General features: G+C 37.2%; 1 protein-coding gene across 1 annotated transcript; it reads right to left on the reverse strand.

Moving 5' to 3' along the window:
• Positions 1-1,945: 1,945 nt before the first annotated feature.
• Positions 1,946-10,071, reverse strand: LOC138402531 (uncharacterized). Its single transcript, XM_069499503.1, has 2 exons — positions 9,389-10,071; positions 1,946-4,113 (listed from the first exon to the last, which is right to left on the reverse strand). The coding sequence occupies exons 1-2, from the start codon at positions 9,403-9,405 to the stop codon at positions 2,367-2,369; spliced, it is 1,764 nt and encodes a 587-aa protein (XP_069355604.1). The 5' UTR covers positions 9,406-10,071; the 3' UTR covers positions 1,946-2,366.
• Positions 10,072-14,036: the final 3,965 nt, after the last annotated feature.

The raw sequence follows: 14,036 nt of genomic DNA on the forward strand, positions 1-14,036 counted from the left end.
AAGGGGAAAAAATCTGAAAACCGTGAATTTAGAGTTACATCACACAAAAAAAATTAAATTGTGGTCATGAATACTAATAATTAGTATTTTAAATTTTCGAAGTAAGATAACTATATCAAGTAGGATATCATATTATGAAAGGTCTTCACCTGTGCATTCTAAAACAGATATTTATTTATTTTTATGCATCATAGTTTTTGAATTATCGTGCAAAATGTCAAAAAATACCACTGTATTACGGAACCGTCGTTGTGCGAGCCTGACTCGCACTTGGCCGGGTTTTTTTTACTACGGTGATTCGCCGTACCACCGTGTGCGGTGTGCATTGCAGTTTTTATTAAGTGATCCATTTCTGTCCTCCGTGTTTAAAAGTCCCTCGTCTACGCGGGCCCTTATTATGCGAAGAAGGTAGGCTACCTCTACTGCCAGTCTACCTCGCCAAGAGTAGACTGGCAGACGGTATCTTTATGTTGTTATCAGCCTCTGTTGGTGTGCGTTGCGCTTTATACATAACTTTCTCTTTGGCCGAACTAATCGATCACTCTTACTTTCACTCTTGATTTGATTTAAATTGGCCATTGTTTTAATCTCTGAGGCCGAAGTTACATAAAATGAAAGACAACTAACTTAAAACAAATAGGTACCTTATAGGTATCTTCTTCGCTCTGGGCTGGTTTCCGCACTTAAACGTTTCCGTCTGTTGTGCGTGCCCTTACCTTATAGGTACATTACCTACGAGAATTTCACCCTCACCACCTGGGTGTCTGGTGCACTTCGACCGTCCGCTGTGCCAGATCCTTCTTTCCACGCACATGCAGACTGTGGAACCAACTTCCATCGGCGGTGTTCCCACTAAATTACAACATGGGGTTATTCAAGGGGCGGACCAACAAATTCCTAAAAGGTTGGCAACGCATCAGCAGTTCCTCTGGTGCTGCAAATGTTCATGGGCGGCGGTAATCACTTCACATCAGGTGACCCGCCTGCTGGTTTGCTCGCTATCTCTATTTAAAAAAAACAGACTAAAGAGTGAATACTGAGACCTCAATAAAAAAAATGTGTTTTCTTATTTTAATGTAAGTACCTCAAAAAAGATTCCAAGTTTTTGTTTTTTTTTATATATATAAAGAATATTAGCCATGTTAAATGACTAATATTCCCCTTTCCTCTCCAACTAAGCGTCAGGCTTGTGCTAGAAGTAGGTACGACAATAGTGCAACGGGCGGGGTTTGAACCGTCGACCTTTCGGTTTTCAGTCCACTCCTACCGGTTGAGCTATTGAGGCTCTAAAGGTTAAAGGATCCCATGGGAACTGTGTCCTTCAGGATGCAAGCTGTCTTTGTACTCTTTGGACTTCGTTATTCTTATATTATATGCGTTGTTTGTATAATAGCTATTGAGGCTTTAAAGCTGAAAGCTCTAGGTCAAGCAGGGGTTCCGTACCATTGTACAAGGAATAACACTTTTTCACGGTATTCGGATTATCAAATACAAATACTATTACATTACACATTAGTAATCCCTTTTAGATATATTTTGTGCTAAGTATAAGACATTGTTGCCTGCCAAATTTCATGATTCTAGGCTAAAAAAAGACTTGATGATGATAGATTGATGATGGTAGATCGGAGCGCGCTTTCCTAGAAGATGCCTATTTACTCTAGCATTCAAGGTACATGATTTATAGGTACATTTGATCCTCACCCCTCTAAAATCTACGCATTCAAACAATGAGAATAAAGAAACGTCAGTCCACGTGGGCCGGATGTAGATTTGAACGGGACTAAACAATTCAGCAAACCTTTTAAAGACCCCTGTGTGTAGTGTAAAACAGGGCCCATTGCACAAAAAGCGACTTACCTGTACGGGCACATATCCACGGGCCACCGTACTGTTAGGAGGTCCGCTTCGACAGTCTTTTGAAAAAAAAAACCACAAGAAATGTCCAACGAATTTAATTTGGAAATTCACACACACGGAACTTTTACTTCACGCGAATACAGTAGTTTCAGTGTTAACTATTCAATATGGAAATGTGGACTGCTTCGCCGCCTCGCGGATTGTTCGCTTTATATAAATTGAAATGCTGAAGCAGCGAATTAACACGTCATGTTAAAATTATTAATTTATAACATTTCCCCCCTTTAGACGAAGCTTTAATTTAAAATAAAGCGTAGTAAAAAAAAGAAAAGGAAAAGGAGAGAAATGGTAAAATATTCTACATAATTTAATTATTTGAAAGATTTCTTTGCACTGATGCACTAAGATTTCGAAGGTCTACAGATGCGTTATCTTCATCATCTGTTATCTGTGACATTTCAATAGAACTTTGGGCTTTGTTTTCTTTATGCGAAATCTTTTTGCGATTACATTGGAAAAAAAAATTGAATGCAGAATTTGTTACAATTACGTTGTTTAAAACATCTGATAATCTTATAACATAAAAATAGAAAAATTAACGAAATAATTATATAAGTAAAAGCAGAATAATACGAGCTATATTTTATAAAATGAGATTCCTCTTGGATCCTGTTGATTTGCAACTCAAGATCGTTGAATTGGTTTATCGAATTTTTTAAGGAATCTAAATTAATATTACTTAGGTTAATAGGTGATAGAAGAGGAATCGTTTTGTTAACAATCTCTTGGTTGCAGCAGTTATCATTAGTTATATCAAAATTAATATTAAAGTTATTATTATCAATAGTTAAATTTGAAATGGTAGAAGGTATAAATTGAATCGTTTTAAAGTAACCAATGCAACCTTTGTTCAGTTTTAATATTCCAGTGCCAGATATAGAATAATCCTTAAAGTTATCATTACAATTGATAGTTAGTTTGCTTGTTTTTGACTGTACAAATATCCATTGATTATTTTTTAATTTATGCCATATGTCAATAAGACCATATAGGATTTTCGGTTCACATTCCCTTGGTAAAGATAGAGTCACTTCAGTTAAAAGTTTTGTCTCGCATGAAGGATTCGAATTTACAGAATAAATTGACTCTAATTTACAGATGGAATTTTCACTATTTAAAATAGTACAATCTCTTAAAGTATCTAATAATACGTAATTTAATCTATCGTCAGTTATAGCTAAATAGGGTTTAGTAGGTTTGATTAAGGCAAAACTTTTGGATTGTCCTTCGTAATGAGGAGTCGGGAGCGGGATTGTTTTATAGACGTTATACTTAACGGGAGAGACAAGAGGGATCTGTATTACAAATACTATCTTATTGTTATAGAAATAGGAGACTAACTTAGATATATCTATAATGGTATGTATATTTTCTATACTTAGTGCTACAGGAAAATCTAAACCTTTATTGATTGAGTTTCTGTGTTTAGACAGTTCATCATACAGTTTTACAGGACTTAGAACAGAAGGATGTAGAACATTAACTTTTGAAAACAAAATTGCGTTTATTACAGTATCGAGAAAATTTGAGATAGCTAGTAAAGAGCTTTCGATTATATTAACTAAGCTATTAAATCTAGTTAAATACATTAATTTTTCATTATCACTAGTAACATAAGACAATATATCGTTTAATTTATTAATCTGAGAGTTTAACTTTATCTCATTTTGATTTAACCTAGAAATAGTAGAATTAAAAGTATTAATAGACGACTTAACTATATGAATATTATCTTTCATTAAATGAAATATCTCAGATTCAGATCTCTGACAAGAGCTAATTGCAGCATCATATTTTCGGGCATCTTCAGCATCTAAAGTGCCAAAGAAAAACTTAAGGATTTCACCACCAAATTCTAAAGATCTTTTGAATCTAGCAGGATTTTCGCTTGAGATAATATGAGATAGAGATTGAGCCTTGAGATAATTGGATTCTAGAAGTACTTCAATTGGACTAAAAACATTTTTGCAGCTAGAGTACTCTTCTGGTTGCAACTTAGCACAAACTAGAGAGGTTTTAACAATCAACCGGTCAACTTTGTCAAGCTGTGGTTCCAATGAGACGGTGTTGAGATGCGTGATTACTCTCCAATAATCATTGTAGAAATAAATTTTTGTAATGGGGTCGAAATATATTCCAGGGCTATGCGTTATGGGTGTAATCATTGGCTCAGACGAGACGTAGGAGAAAAATCTGAAAAGAATGATAAGCTTAAGTTACAGCGAGCTTAATTAAATTAGTATGATACTTAACATGTTTTCTATTTATTAATAAAGTAACATTATGTTTTCCATTTATTTTAACGATTTTGTAAGGGCCTTTCCATATTGGAGATAAGGCTTTACGAAGTCTGTGATGGTATTTTAAATATACCATGTCACCAACTTTATATTCTATGTTAGGATTAGAACTTGAATCATAGATTTGTTTTGAAGATTCTTTACTTGATCTAATATACTCTAAAGCTTTTTCGCGGCTTACTTTCATTCTATACTGAAGCGCACGGACATACTCGTGGTATGTAACATTATTATCTGTGTCGTAGAGAGAATTAGGAAGGGTTGGTTTCTGTCCAAACAGAAGTTCAAACGGAGTAAATTGAGTAGTAGTATGAGGAGTTGTATTATACGCGAGAACAGCTGTTGCTAGGTAGCAATGCCAATCATTTTGATTTTCGTTTACAAAGGATTTTAGGTATTCTTTAAGAGTAGCGTGGCTGCGTTCCAGCGCACCGTTAGTTTGGGGATGGTAAGGGCTAGAAAGTAAGGGTTTGATTTTGAAAATATCGGTAACTTGTTTAAACAGTTCTGATGTAAAAGTCATGGCTTGATCAGTAAGGATCATTTTAGGAATAGCGAATAAGGACATAAAGTGGACCAGATTACGGGCTACTTCTTCACTTGTTGAAGAAATCATAGGATAGACACATAGGAATTTGGTAAGATCATCTTGCAGAGTCAGAATGAACTTGAACTTTTGGAAACCTGCTTCAGGTAAGACACCAACTATGTCCAGAGCTAATCGTTCAAAAGGCTTTGTGCTCGTGGATGTAATAACCATAGGAGCTTTATTGCAAGCTCGTAAAGGTTTGTTAACTTGGCATAGTTTGCAAGACTTCACATAGCGTTCTATGTCAGTTCTCATTCCTTTCCAGTAGTATGAGGCTTTAATTCGACTATACATCCTATTCACACCAGGATGTCCTGCTATGGGAGTGTCGTGATTCTCTTTGAGAATTGTAGGAACTTCAGCTGGAGTTGGAAATATTATTTGATTTTTATAAATATGTATTTTGATATCAGTGTTATGAAATACGTAGGAAATCATATTATAAATTTTGGTATAGGATAATTTAGTAAAAGGTTCAGAGAATCGGAGATAGCTATTTCATCAATGCTAGGGTGATGTGATATAAGTTCATCACGAAGCATCATCAAAGTGTCGTAAATGGAGCGAAAAGTTGTCTCATCGTAATGATGAACCTTGGTAAAAAGAAAATAATATGTTTATTATTTTTTGTAACTGACCTTACCGAACATTGTTCACGTTCGGCTTCTAACAATGAAGCGGTGTCGGTTATCTGAGATAATAATTCCTCACAATGTGGCATTGAGTTGTCGAAATCTAGAGAAACGGGGCATGCAATAATTTTGCATTTGGAAAGATGTAAAGCTTGTGAGTGTTCTTCAATTTTTGTGTTAGAATCTGGTAAAGAGTTTGTAAGTTGTTTCTTAAAATATGCCTCGTAGGAAAGCTTAGTAAGATTATCTGTATTTATAGCATGAATTGGGATGCGAGACAGAGCGTCTGCATTTGAATTTAATTTTCCAGGTTTGTAAATAATCTCGTAATCGTATTCCTCAAGTTTGAGGCGCCAACGGACGAGTTTGGAACCAGGATCTTTGACGTTGAAGAGCCATACTAAGGGCCGATGATCTGTTACGATTTTGAATTTAGTGCCGTAGAGATATGGTCGGAAAGTTTTAACGGCGAATAAAATAGAAACTAACTCCTTTTCTGTGGTCGAGTAATTTCCTTCTTGTTTGTTTAAGGTTCTAGAAGCATAGGCTATTGGTTTGTCCTTGCCGATAGGGCCTTGAGATAGCACTGCGCCAACGGCGTAGTTGCTGGCGTCTGTGGTAACGATAAATGGTTGAGAAAAATCAGGGTATTGGAGAAGAGGAGCTGAGGTTAACTTTTCCTTCAGGAGGTTAAAAGCTTGGTCCTGTTCTATAGACCAATGAAAAGTGACATCCTTCTTGAGTAAAGATGTTAGAGGTTTTGTGATCTTGGAGAAATTGTCAATAAATCGGCGGTAATAACCAACGAGACCGAGGAATGATTTTACTTCTTTAGGATTTTTAGGAATTGGGAAATCACAGACTGATTTAATTTTTTCTGGGTTTGGAGAGACACCTTTATCCGTTATAATGTGACCTAGATAGGTGACTTCCTTTCTAAGGAATTCACATTTATCCGGTTGTAATTTGAGATTATAATCTCTGAAACGGTTGAATACCATTTTCAGTTTTTCACAATGTGATTTGAGATCTGCACTATAGATGATACAGTCATCTAAATAGACATAGCAATGTAAACCTTGAAGACCTGATAATACTGTGTTCATAAGACGTTGAAAAGTACTGGGAGCGTTCTTAAGTCCGAACGGCATCCTAGTGAATTCGTAGTGGCCTGTTGAACCATTTGTGTTGACTACAGTAAAGCCAGTTTTAGGTGCATCTGAAGGATTCAGCGGAATTTGATGGAAACCGGAGACTAAGTCCAGTGTGCTAAAATATTTGGAATGACCTAGTTGATCTAGGATATCTGTGATCAAGGGAATAGGATATACTTCGGATACAGTGACGTCATTGAGGCGGCGGTAGTCGATAACTATTCGCCATTTCTTTTTCCCGGATGCGTCCATTTTTTTGGGAACCACCCAAACGGGAGCATTCCATGGAGAGATAGACGGTTTTATAATTTTCTGTTGTAGCATTTTCTGGATTTGGGAATCGACTTCGTTTTTATGACATTCGGGAAAACGGTAAGATTTTACATTAATAGGAGAGCTATTACCCGTGTCAATAGAGTGTTGGATAGCGTTAGTATGAGTTAGAGTGTCTCCTTCGAGATAAAATATATCAGAGTATTCAGAACAGCACTCTAAGAGAGCTTTTCTCTCCTCATCGTTAAGATGTGAGTGTCTTATAAGACTTAGAACACGATCGAGTCGATTTGATAAAGAATTAGAAACGTGGTTGATAATTTCGGGGGATTGAGACACTTGGCGTAGTTCAGAGAAGTCTATAGGAGTTAAATGGACCTTGAAGTCTTGGATTTCTATTTGAGATTCAGTGGTATTTAAAACAGAGACATTGACTTTATAATTAGGCTTCAAACTTACTATACAGTTTGCTATATATACACCTTCGGATATAGAGTGATCTAATACGAGTGCGTCTTTTAAATGACGTAACTCGAACTTGTCATTTGAGACAGTGCATTCAACAATAGCTTCGGAGCGAGCCGGTATTATATATCTAGGGCTCGAATAATGAATTGGTAAAGTGTAATTTGAGATAGTAAGGGATTTAGTATTATAATCGATATTAGTATGGAAAAAATGTAGAAAATCGGTACCTAAGATACCGTCTGATTCCAGATTCAGAGCGTCAGTTATGACGTGGAATTTAAAAGAAATGGTGTGGTCGTTTATAATAAGGTTAAGCACAACTGTTCCTAAAGTTTCGCTATAGGAATCTTTATCGTTTATGCCTTTGAGTTTTATAATTTCTTGAGACAATTGGGGCTCTGCTGGTAAACACGAGCGCTTAATAATGCTGACACTTGCGCCTGTGTCAACTAAGAAACAGAGAGGTTTTTTATTACATTCTATTTGTAAAAATGCATGAGGTAAGGACACCAACTTTTTCAGGGTGCTTGTTTCGAAGATTGGGACGTCTTTAAGAGGCAATGAGCTTTTGCTTGCGTCGCTTTGGGGGTCATTTTGAATGACTTTAGAGTTTGTAAGACTCAGTTGATCCTTTGAAGGAAACTGAGATTTAAAGGATTTTGTAGTATAAGAGCTAGTATAAGAATTAGAATGAGATATAGTATTATTTGAGCAATCTTCTTTGGAATGCTTTGTATTCGATTTTGTAGGAATCAGTGAGGATTTAGGATATGATTCAGCGATATTTTGGCAGTCTTTTGGTGATTGCCGGGATATAAAAGATTTGGTATAAGATTCAGTGTGACTCGGACAGTCATGTAGCGATTGCCGAGATATAAACGATTTGGGAGAATTAGTATAAAAGGATTTAGTAGTTCGAGTGCCATTTTGGATTGTTGATTTCGGCAGGCACGCATCCGAAATCAGTTTAAGTTTTTTGATTCAGGGACGTAACTATTCGTCACTTCATTTAAGGATTCAGAGTATTCATACATGTTAACATTAGCACTGTTACTATGAGAGGGACCCGACGGAGGGTGAGAGTTCATCCGACGCTGATTATTATTATATTGGCGCTTACGACATTCTGAGATAAGATGTCCTTTGTGTTTACAATAGGCACAGGTTTTGACGAAATTTGAGTCCTTTGATGAACTTTGACTTGTTTCTGCAGAATATTGAGGGTTAGCGGGAGGAATATGGAAAGATGATCTCTGTGTGAAATCGTGCTTTTTCTTAAAGCACTCTGAGAAACTATGATTGGTCTTCTTACATAAGGAACAAAATTTAGTTGGATGTTTTGGTTGAGTAATTTTTACAAGTTTGAAAATTTTTTCTTCTTCGACTGCTAGAGAAATTGCTTCATTAAGTGTCGAAGGGTTTCTGCAGCGGACAATATTAGAAATATTAGGGTTAAGACCTAATTGGAATAAGCTTAAGGCGAGTTCTTCCATAGCTGTGATTTTGCCTAGAAGGAGATTACGATCAGTGCATGAATTTTGAATATCAGCTTGAAGTCGAGTTAGGCATGCTTCGAGTCTGATAGAATATTGTGTCACACTTTCGGACTGGCCCTGTTTACAGTTTTGGAGATCAAGTAGCAGATGGGACGAGTGTTTTTTCTCGCCAAACGTGCTTTTTAAATATGATTTTAATTCATCCCAATTATTGAAATTTTTAAGGCTGCAGGCTAATTGAGCTTTGCCCTCAAGTTGGGAGATTATATATTTACATAAGATATTTTGCTGGTCGGGAGCAGCTAAACTAATTGCGTTATCGCAGTTAGTTAGGAACGCGGCAAGAGTTTCCCGATTCCCATCATAAGACCTTACGAATTTAGTGAGTATAGAGAGAGTCACTTTTGCGTCCGAACTTTCTGACTTTAAACTCATTTTTGATTACTGAAACTGAGATATGGAGAGAAAAAAAAAGGATTTAAATTTAAAATACAGTACGAAAATATACAATTAAGACAATTTACGCTTTTTATACAAAATAATATAAACTACTTACAGGATAACGGCAAACATCACGATTTATTTTTCACAAAAAGGTTTTCACTTTGATGTCACTGCACTGAAAGTTAAATTAGGTCGATGCGTTTGCGACACGTGAAGGCTTTGAACTGTACGGAATGCGTCTCGTATTTCACGCGGCGACGATATCGAGTAGGTTTCTGAAGATATTGAAGAAATTGTATTTCGTAATTTTGAAGGCTTAAAATTTATTTCACTGATGTTTTTGAGTGAGTCCAGGATATTCGCGTTCTTCGTGTGAGATGCGGGCTCAGTCTGGCAGGCTGAGACTTATCGTCGATCTTGAGTAGAACCGGTGCTTAGTGGTTGTGATGCGGGCTCAACCCTGCGGGCGAGGCTTATCGTCGATCACGACTGCGATGACCTCAGGATTCTTTGGATGCTAAGGGTCCTCTTGCGTGAACCTTCTCAGCATCCCACTTCTGACACCAATTGTTAGGAGGTCCGCTTCGACAGTCTTTTGAAAAAAAAAACCACAAGAAATGTCCAACGAATTTAATTTGGAAATTCACACACACGGAACTTTTACTTCACGCGAATACAGTAGTTTCAGTGTTAACTATTCAATATGGAAATGTGGACTGCTTCGCCGCCTCGCGGATTGTTCGCTTTATATAAATTGAAATGCTGAAGCAGCGAATTAACACGTCATGTTAAAATTATTAATTTATAACAGTACGACATGGCTAAACTATAGTAATGACTCTGAAAGTGTGAACTCTACATCATACACTTAACACTCGATTAATCGTATACCGTCTCATGCAAGGAACAGTACGTTTAGTATGAGACTTTGTCTCACCAACGTTGATAGTATTCGAGTGTCGAAACACTTCCACGTTATAGTAAACTGGATCTTATTTGCCTTGTTTGAAAGCTCAAGTATGTCTACATATCTACAGCCAGCGCTCCAAGCGGAAACATTGCGAAATTAAAATCAATGGCGTTGCATTTTTGACTTTATTTCAAGGCTGTTTAAGTCCATTTTACTTTGATGTTATTATGTTTCTACTCTCGAATTCTAGCAACGCTGGTGAGACGTAAACTCTTATACTAAGCGTACTGAGTTTGCGGGAACTCGCGACTGTATCGAATAATCTTAGTAGTTCCAATATTCATCACGATCAACTTAGCCGGCTCACTACAGAGCATGGGTCTCCTCACAGACTCGCACTTGACTGTTTTTTTTAGTATTTTCAACTTTCAAAGTAAGGAGCCTGCCTGATCTAGAGTGGTCGTGAATAGCACCAACACACAAAGAATTTCCCGGTCGTTCTGCTTCTCCCGACTTTAAAATCTATACTGGATAAAAATCCTTATTTACCTTGTGTGTGATTTTGAATAATAAACCGAAATCCCCTAATTTGGCTCATCTTTGTTCCCAAAGTGCGATATCCGACAGTAAAATAAAAAAAAAGTGTTAAATTCAAATCTAAAGCAAACAGGCAGCTTATTGTTTTACAAGTTTTCGAATGATAAGAAATTCGTAGGAAACCGTGTTGAATGCGAGCCGGCGCAAAAAGGATAAGGTATAAAGGGCCTTTGTTTGATGCCAAAGGTATTGAGATACAGGTAGACGGCCCTTTTGCTTCACAACTCAAAGAGCCCAGGGTTTTGCCAGAATGCTCGTTTTTAGAGTTCATCACCTCAAAAATCGCATAATGTATCAAAACGCATCAAAACCTAGGTAGGTATTTTCCGTTGATCTAGAAATAAAATAATAGAAATAAAATCGATTACAAACTTACATTATAATAACAATTTGAAATAATTAAACGTATAATTCCATTTTCCGAGGTCCTTCGGTGAAGGAAACTTCGGTGTACTAGTATGACCCGAACTTAGGCGTTTTTTTAGGGTTTTCCGTACCTCAAAAGGAAAAAGTAACCCTCATAGGATCACTTTGTTGTCTGTCTATCTGTCTGTCTGTCTGTCCGTCGTGTCTGTTAAGAAAACCTATAGGGTATCTACTTCCCGTTGACCTAGAATCAGGAAATTTGGTAGCTAGATAGGACTTGTAGCAAACGTAAAGGAATAAATCCAAAAACCGTGAATTTGTGGTTACATCTAAATCTATCTAAATCTAAATCAGCCTGTGCTGTCCCACGTCTGGGCAAAGGCCTCCCTCCGGTTACATCCCAAAAAAAAATTAAAATCTGGTCATGAACTAATAATAATAATTAGTATCTTCAACTTTCAAAATAAGATTAATATATGTACATTGTACTTATTATGTGGGGTATCATAATATGAAAGGGTTTTACCTGTAAATTCTAAAACAGATTTTTATTTATTTTTATGCACGATAGTTTTTGATTTTTCGTGCAAAATGTCGAAATAATACGACTGTAGTACGGAACCCTCGGTCCGCGAGTCTGACTCGCACTTGCCCGGTTCTTTTTGAAACACCAATGAAAAGAAGCGGGTATGGTATACCTATACAAAAAACCTTACCGTTTCTTGGTATTCAATTGTAGATGGTAATGTATAGGTTGAAAGGATTATATTCGGATATCAATGGGGTTGGGTCTTGGATTGAGGATATTATTCGTATTGTTAGATGAATTAAAGGTTATTGATGTATGATGATAATATAACAATATCGATGCAACAATACTTCGATAATATAATAATTTATATAATTTTAATATTTATAAAACGAATCTAAACAATTGAACGTAAAAATTATAGATCGAAAATATCATCTAAACCACCGCAACGAGGCAGGGTGCCCAGAACGCTGGCAGCGTTACCTCGTTGAATGGCCAGACTAATATGCTGACCGAGGTAACTGCCAGCTCTCCGGTCCCCCGTGGATTCCGCGAGACGGGATGAAAAGCGGGATACGCGGAGAAACCTCCTCCCTGCCAGGTCATTAGTCATGGCCAACAATATCCCGCAGAAGAGAAATTATTAGCCATGTTACCGGGGTGCCTAAAGAAAACCAACTTAAATGTATAAAATTGTTCAAAGCCTTCAAACTAGTTAACCATACAGGATCCACGCGAAAATTTGTAAAATAATGTAAATAATTTGTTTGTATGATGATATGAATTCAGATTCTGACTGACACAACACCTCTGTACTAATTATTATTAATTATTAATGTTTGTCTGTCTGTTCGACACCTATGCATTCACGTATTCATACCTTTTCCCATTTTTGCCATGGATATAGTTAATGACCTGGAGAGTGACCCGGGCTACTTTTTATTCCGCAAAATCAAAGAGTTCCCACCGGAATAAAAAAAGTTAAATCCACGCGGACGAAGTCGCGGGCATCGGCTGGTAATATTTAATCCTTTTCGTTTAAACACGCGACCTTATTCCAATATCTAACAGTACACCGTCACACGGCCATTTGCAATTTTCCGCCGATATCCCCCGAATATAATGTTGGGAATTTATAACAGTACAGATGTCGTGCTCGATGGCTCCGTGAAGGCTCCTCTACACGATCGCCGCCGGCGGGAACGGGCTAAGATATGCGCACAGCTCCATTGTACATCGACGTCACGATAAAATACAACCGTACTAGTTAGAATAGTTGTATTTGTTAGTTTATGATGAGTAGGTATTGTAGAATTATTGTTAGTAACTGGTTATTGTGAGTTTATGATTCCGTGGCGTCACCCGGTTCAGGGTACCAGGTCAAAATCAGCGCTGTATGATCTTGTGCAACAAGGCATACAGCATAATGCTGAGCTGGGACCCTTTTTCGGGTTGTGCCACACATGACAGTTTGTTCCGGCGCTTCTTTTGCTTGTTCTCAGGTGGAAGAAGCGCCGGAATGACCAGCTCTTAGTTTTAAGATCTGATGTGTGGCACCGTTGTATAAATAAACGTCTAAACATCTTTTTAATACAGGCAGAACGCATATAACCAGGGAACTCTGGGTTTGATCCTGAATCGACGATATGCCAAATATTAGGCTATGGGTGACGTGAAATGAAAGAAAAATGACGAAAAATTAAAGAAACTAGTCGGGCTAGCGTCGACCAAACACGTGAGTGAAACCGGGTGTGAGATATGTATAATGAAAGAAAAATAGGCTATTTATAGGCTACTTAACGTCAGCGTGTTAGAGGGTTTTGTGCCTGGATTTTTTTAAAATAAATTTATAAGTCAGTCAATCACTTCATCCTCTAGATAATTAATATATTTTAGAAGATGAATAATGATAGAAAATTGTTACCTAATGATTTCTTGGTTTAACGACGTACATTATATTGTAAATATTGTATTAGAAAATTGTTAGTTCAGTAGGTAGCTAATTTTATCTTTTCCCGTGACAATGCAAACACGCACCAACCCATATAGGATAGCGTCACACCGCACCGCCGCGGGCTACCCGTCCCGACGAGGGAGGCACGCTCGCCCTATGCAAATACGCGACCTCTACAATTGACTATCATTTCCCTACGCGAGCTTCACTATCAACTATCATATTCAAATTCGGACTATAATCATTTGCACCACATTTTAGGAACCGCTTTAGAATTAACGCAAATCCGATCCATCAGATGCATGCCCCCATAGATTCTCTCATCCAGCCGCTTCAAGCCACCTAAATAGATCGTTGTCATTTTTGATATAAGCGACTTCTACAATTGATTATCATTTCCC

The sequence above is a fragment of the Maniola hyperantus genome, chromosome 1 (genome assembly GCF_902806685.2).
Source record: "Maniola hyperantus chromosome 1, iAphHyp1.2, whole genome shotgun sequence".
Lineage (NCBI taxonomy): Eukaryota > Metazoa > Arthropoda > Insecta > Lepidoptera > Nymphalidae > Maniola > Maniola hyperantus.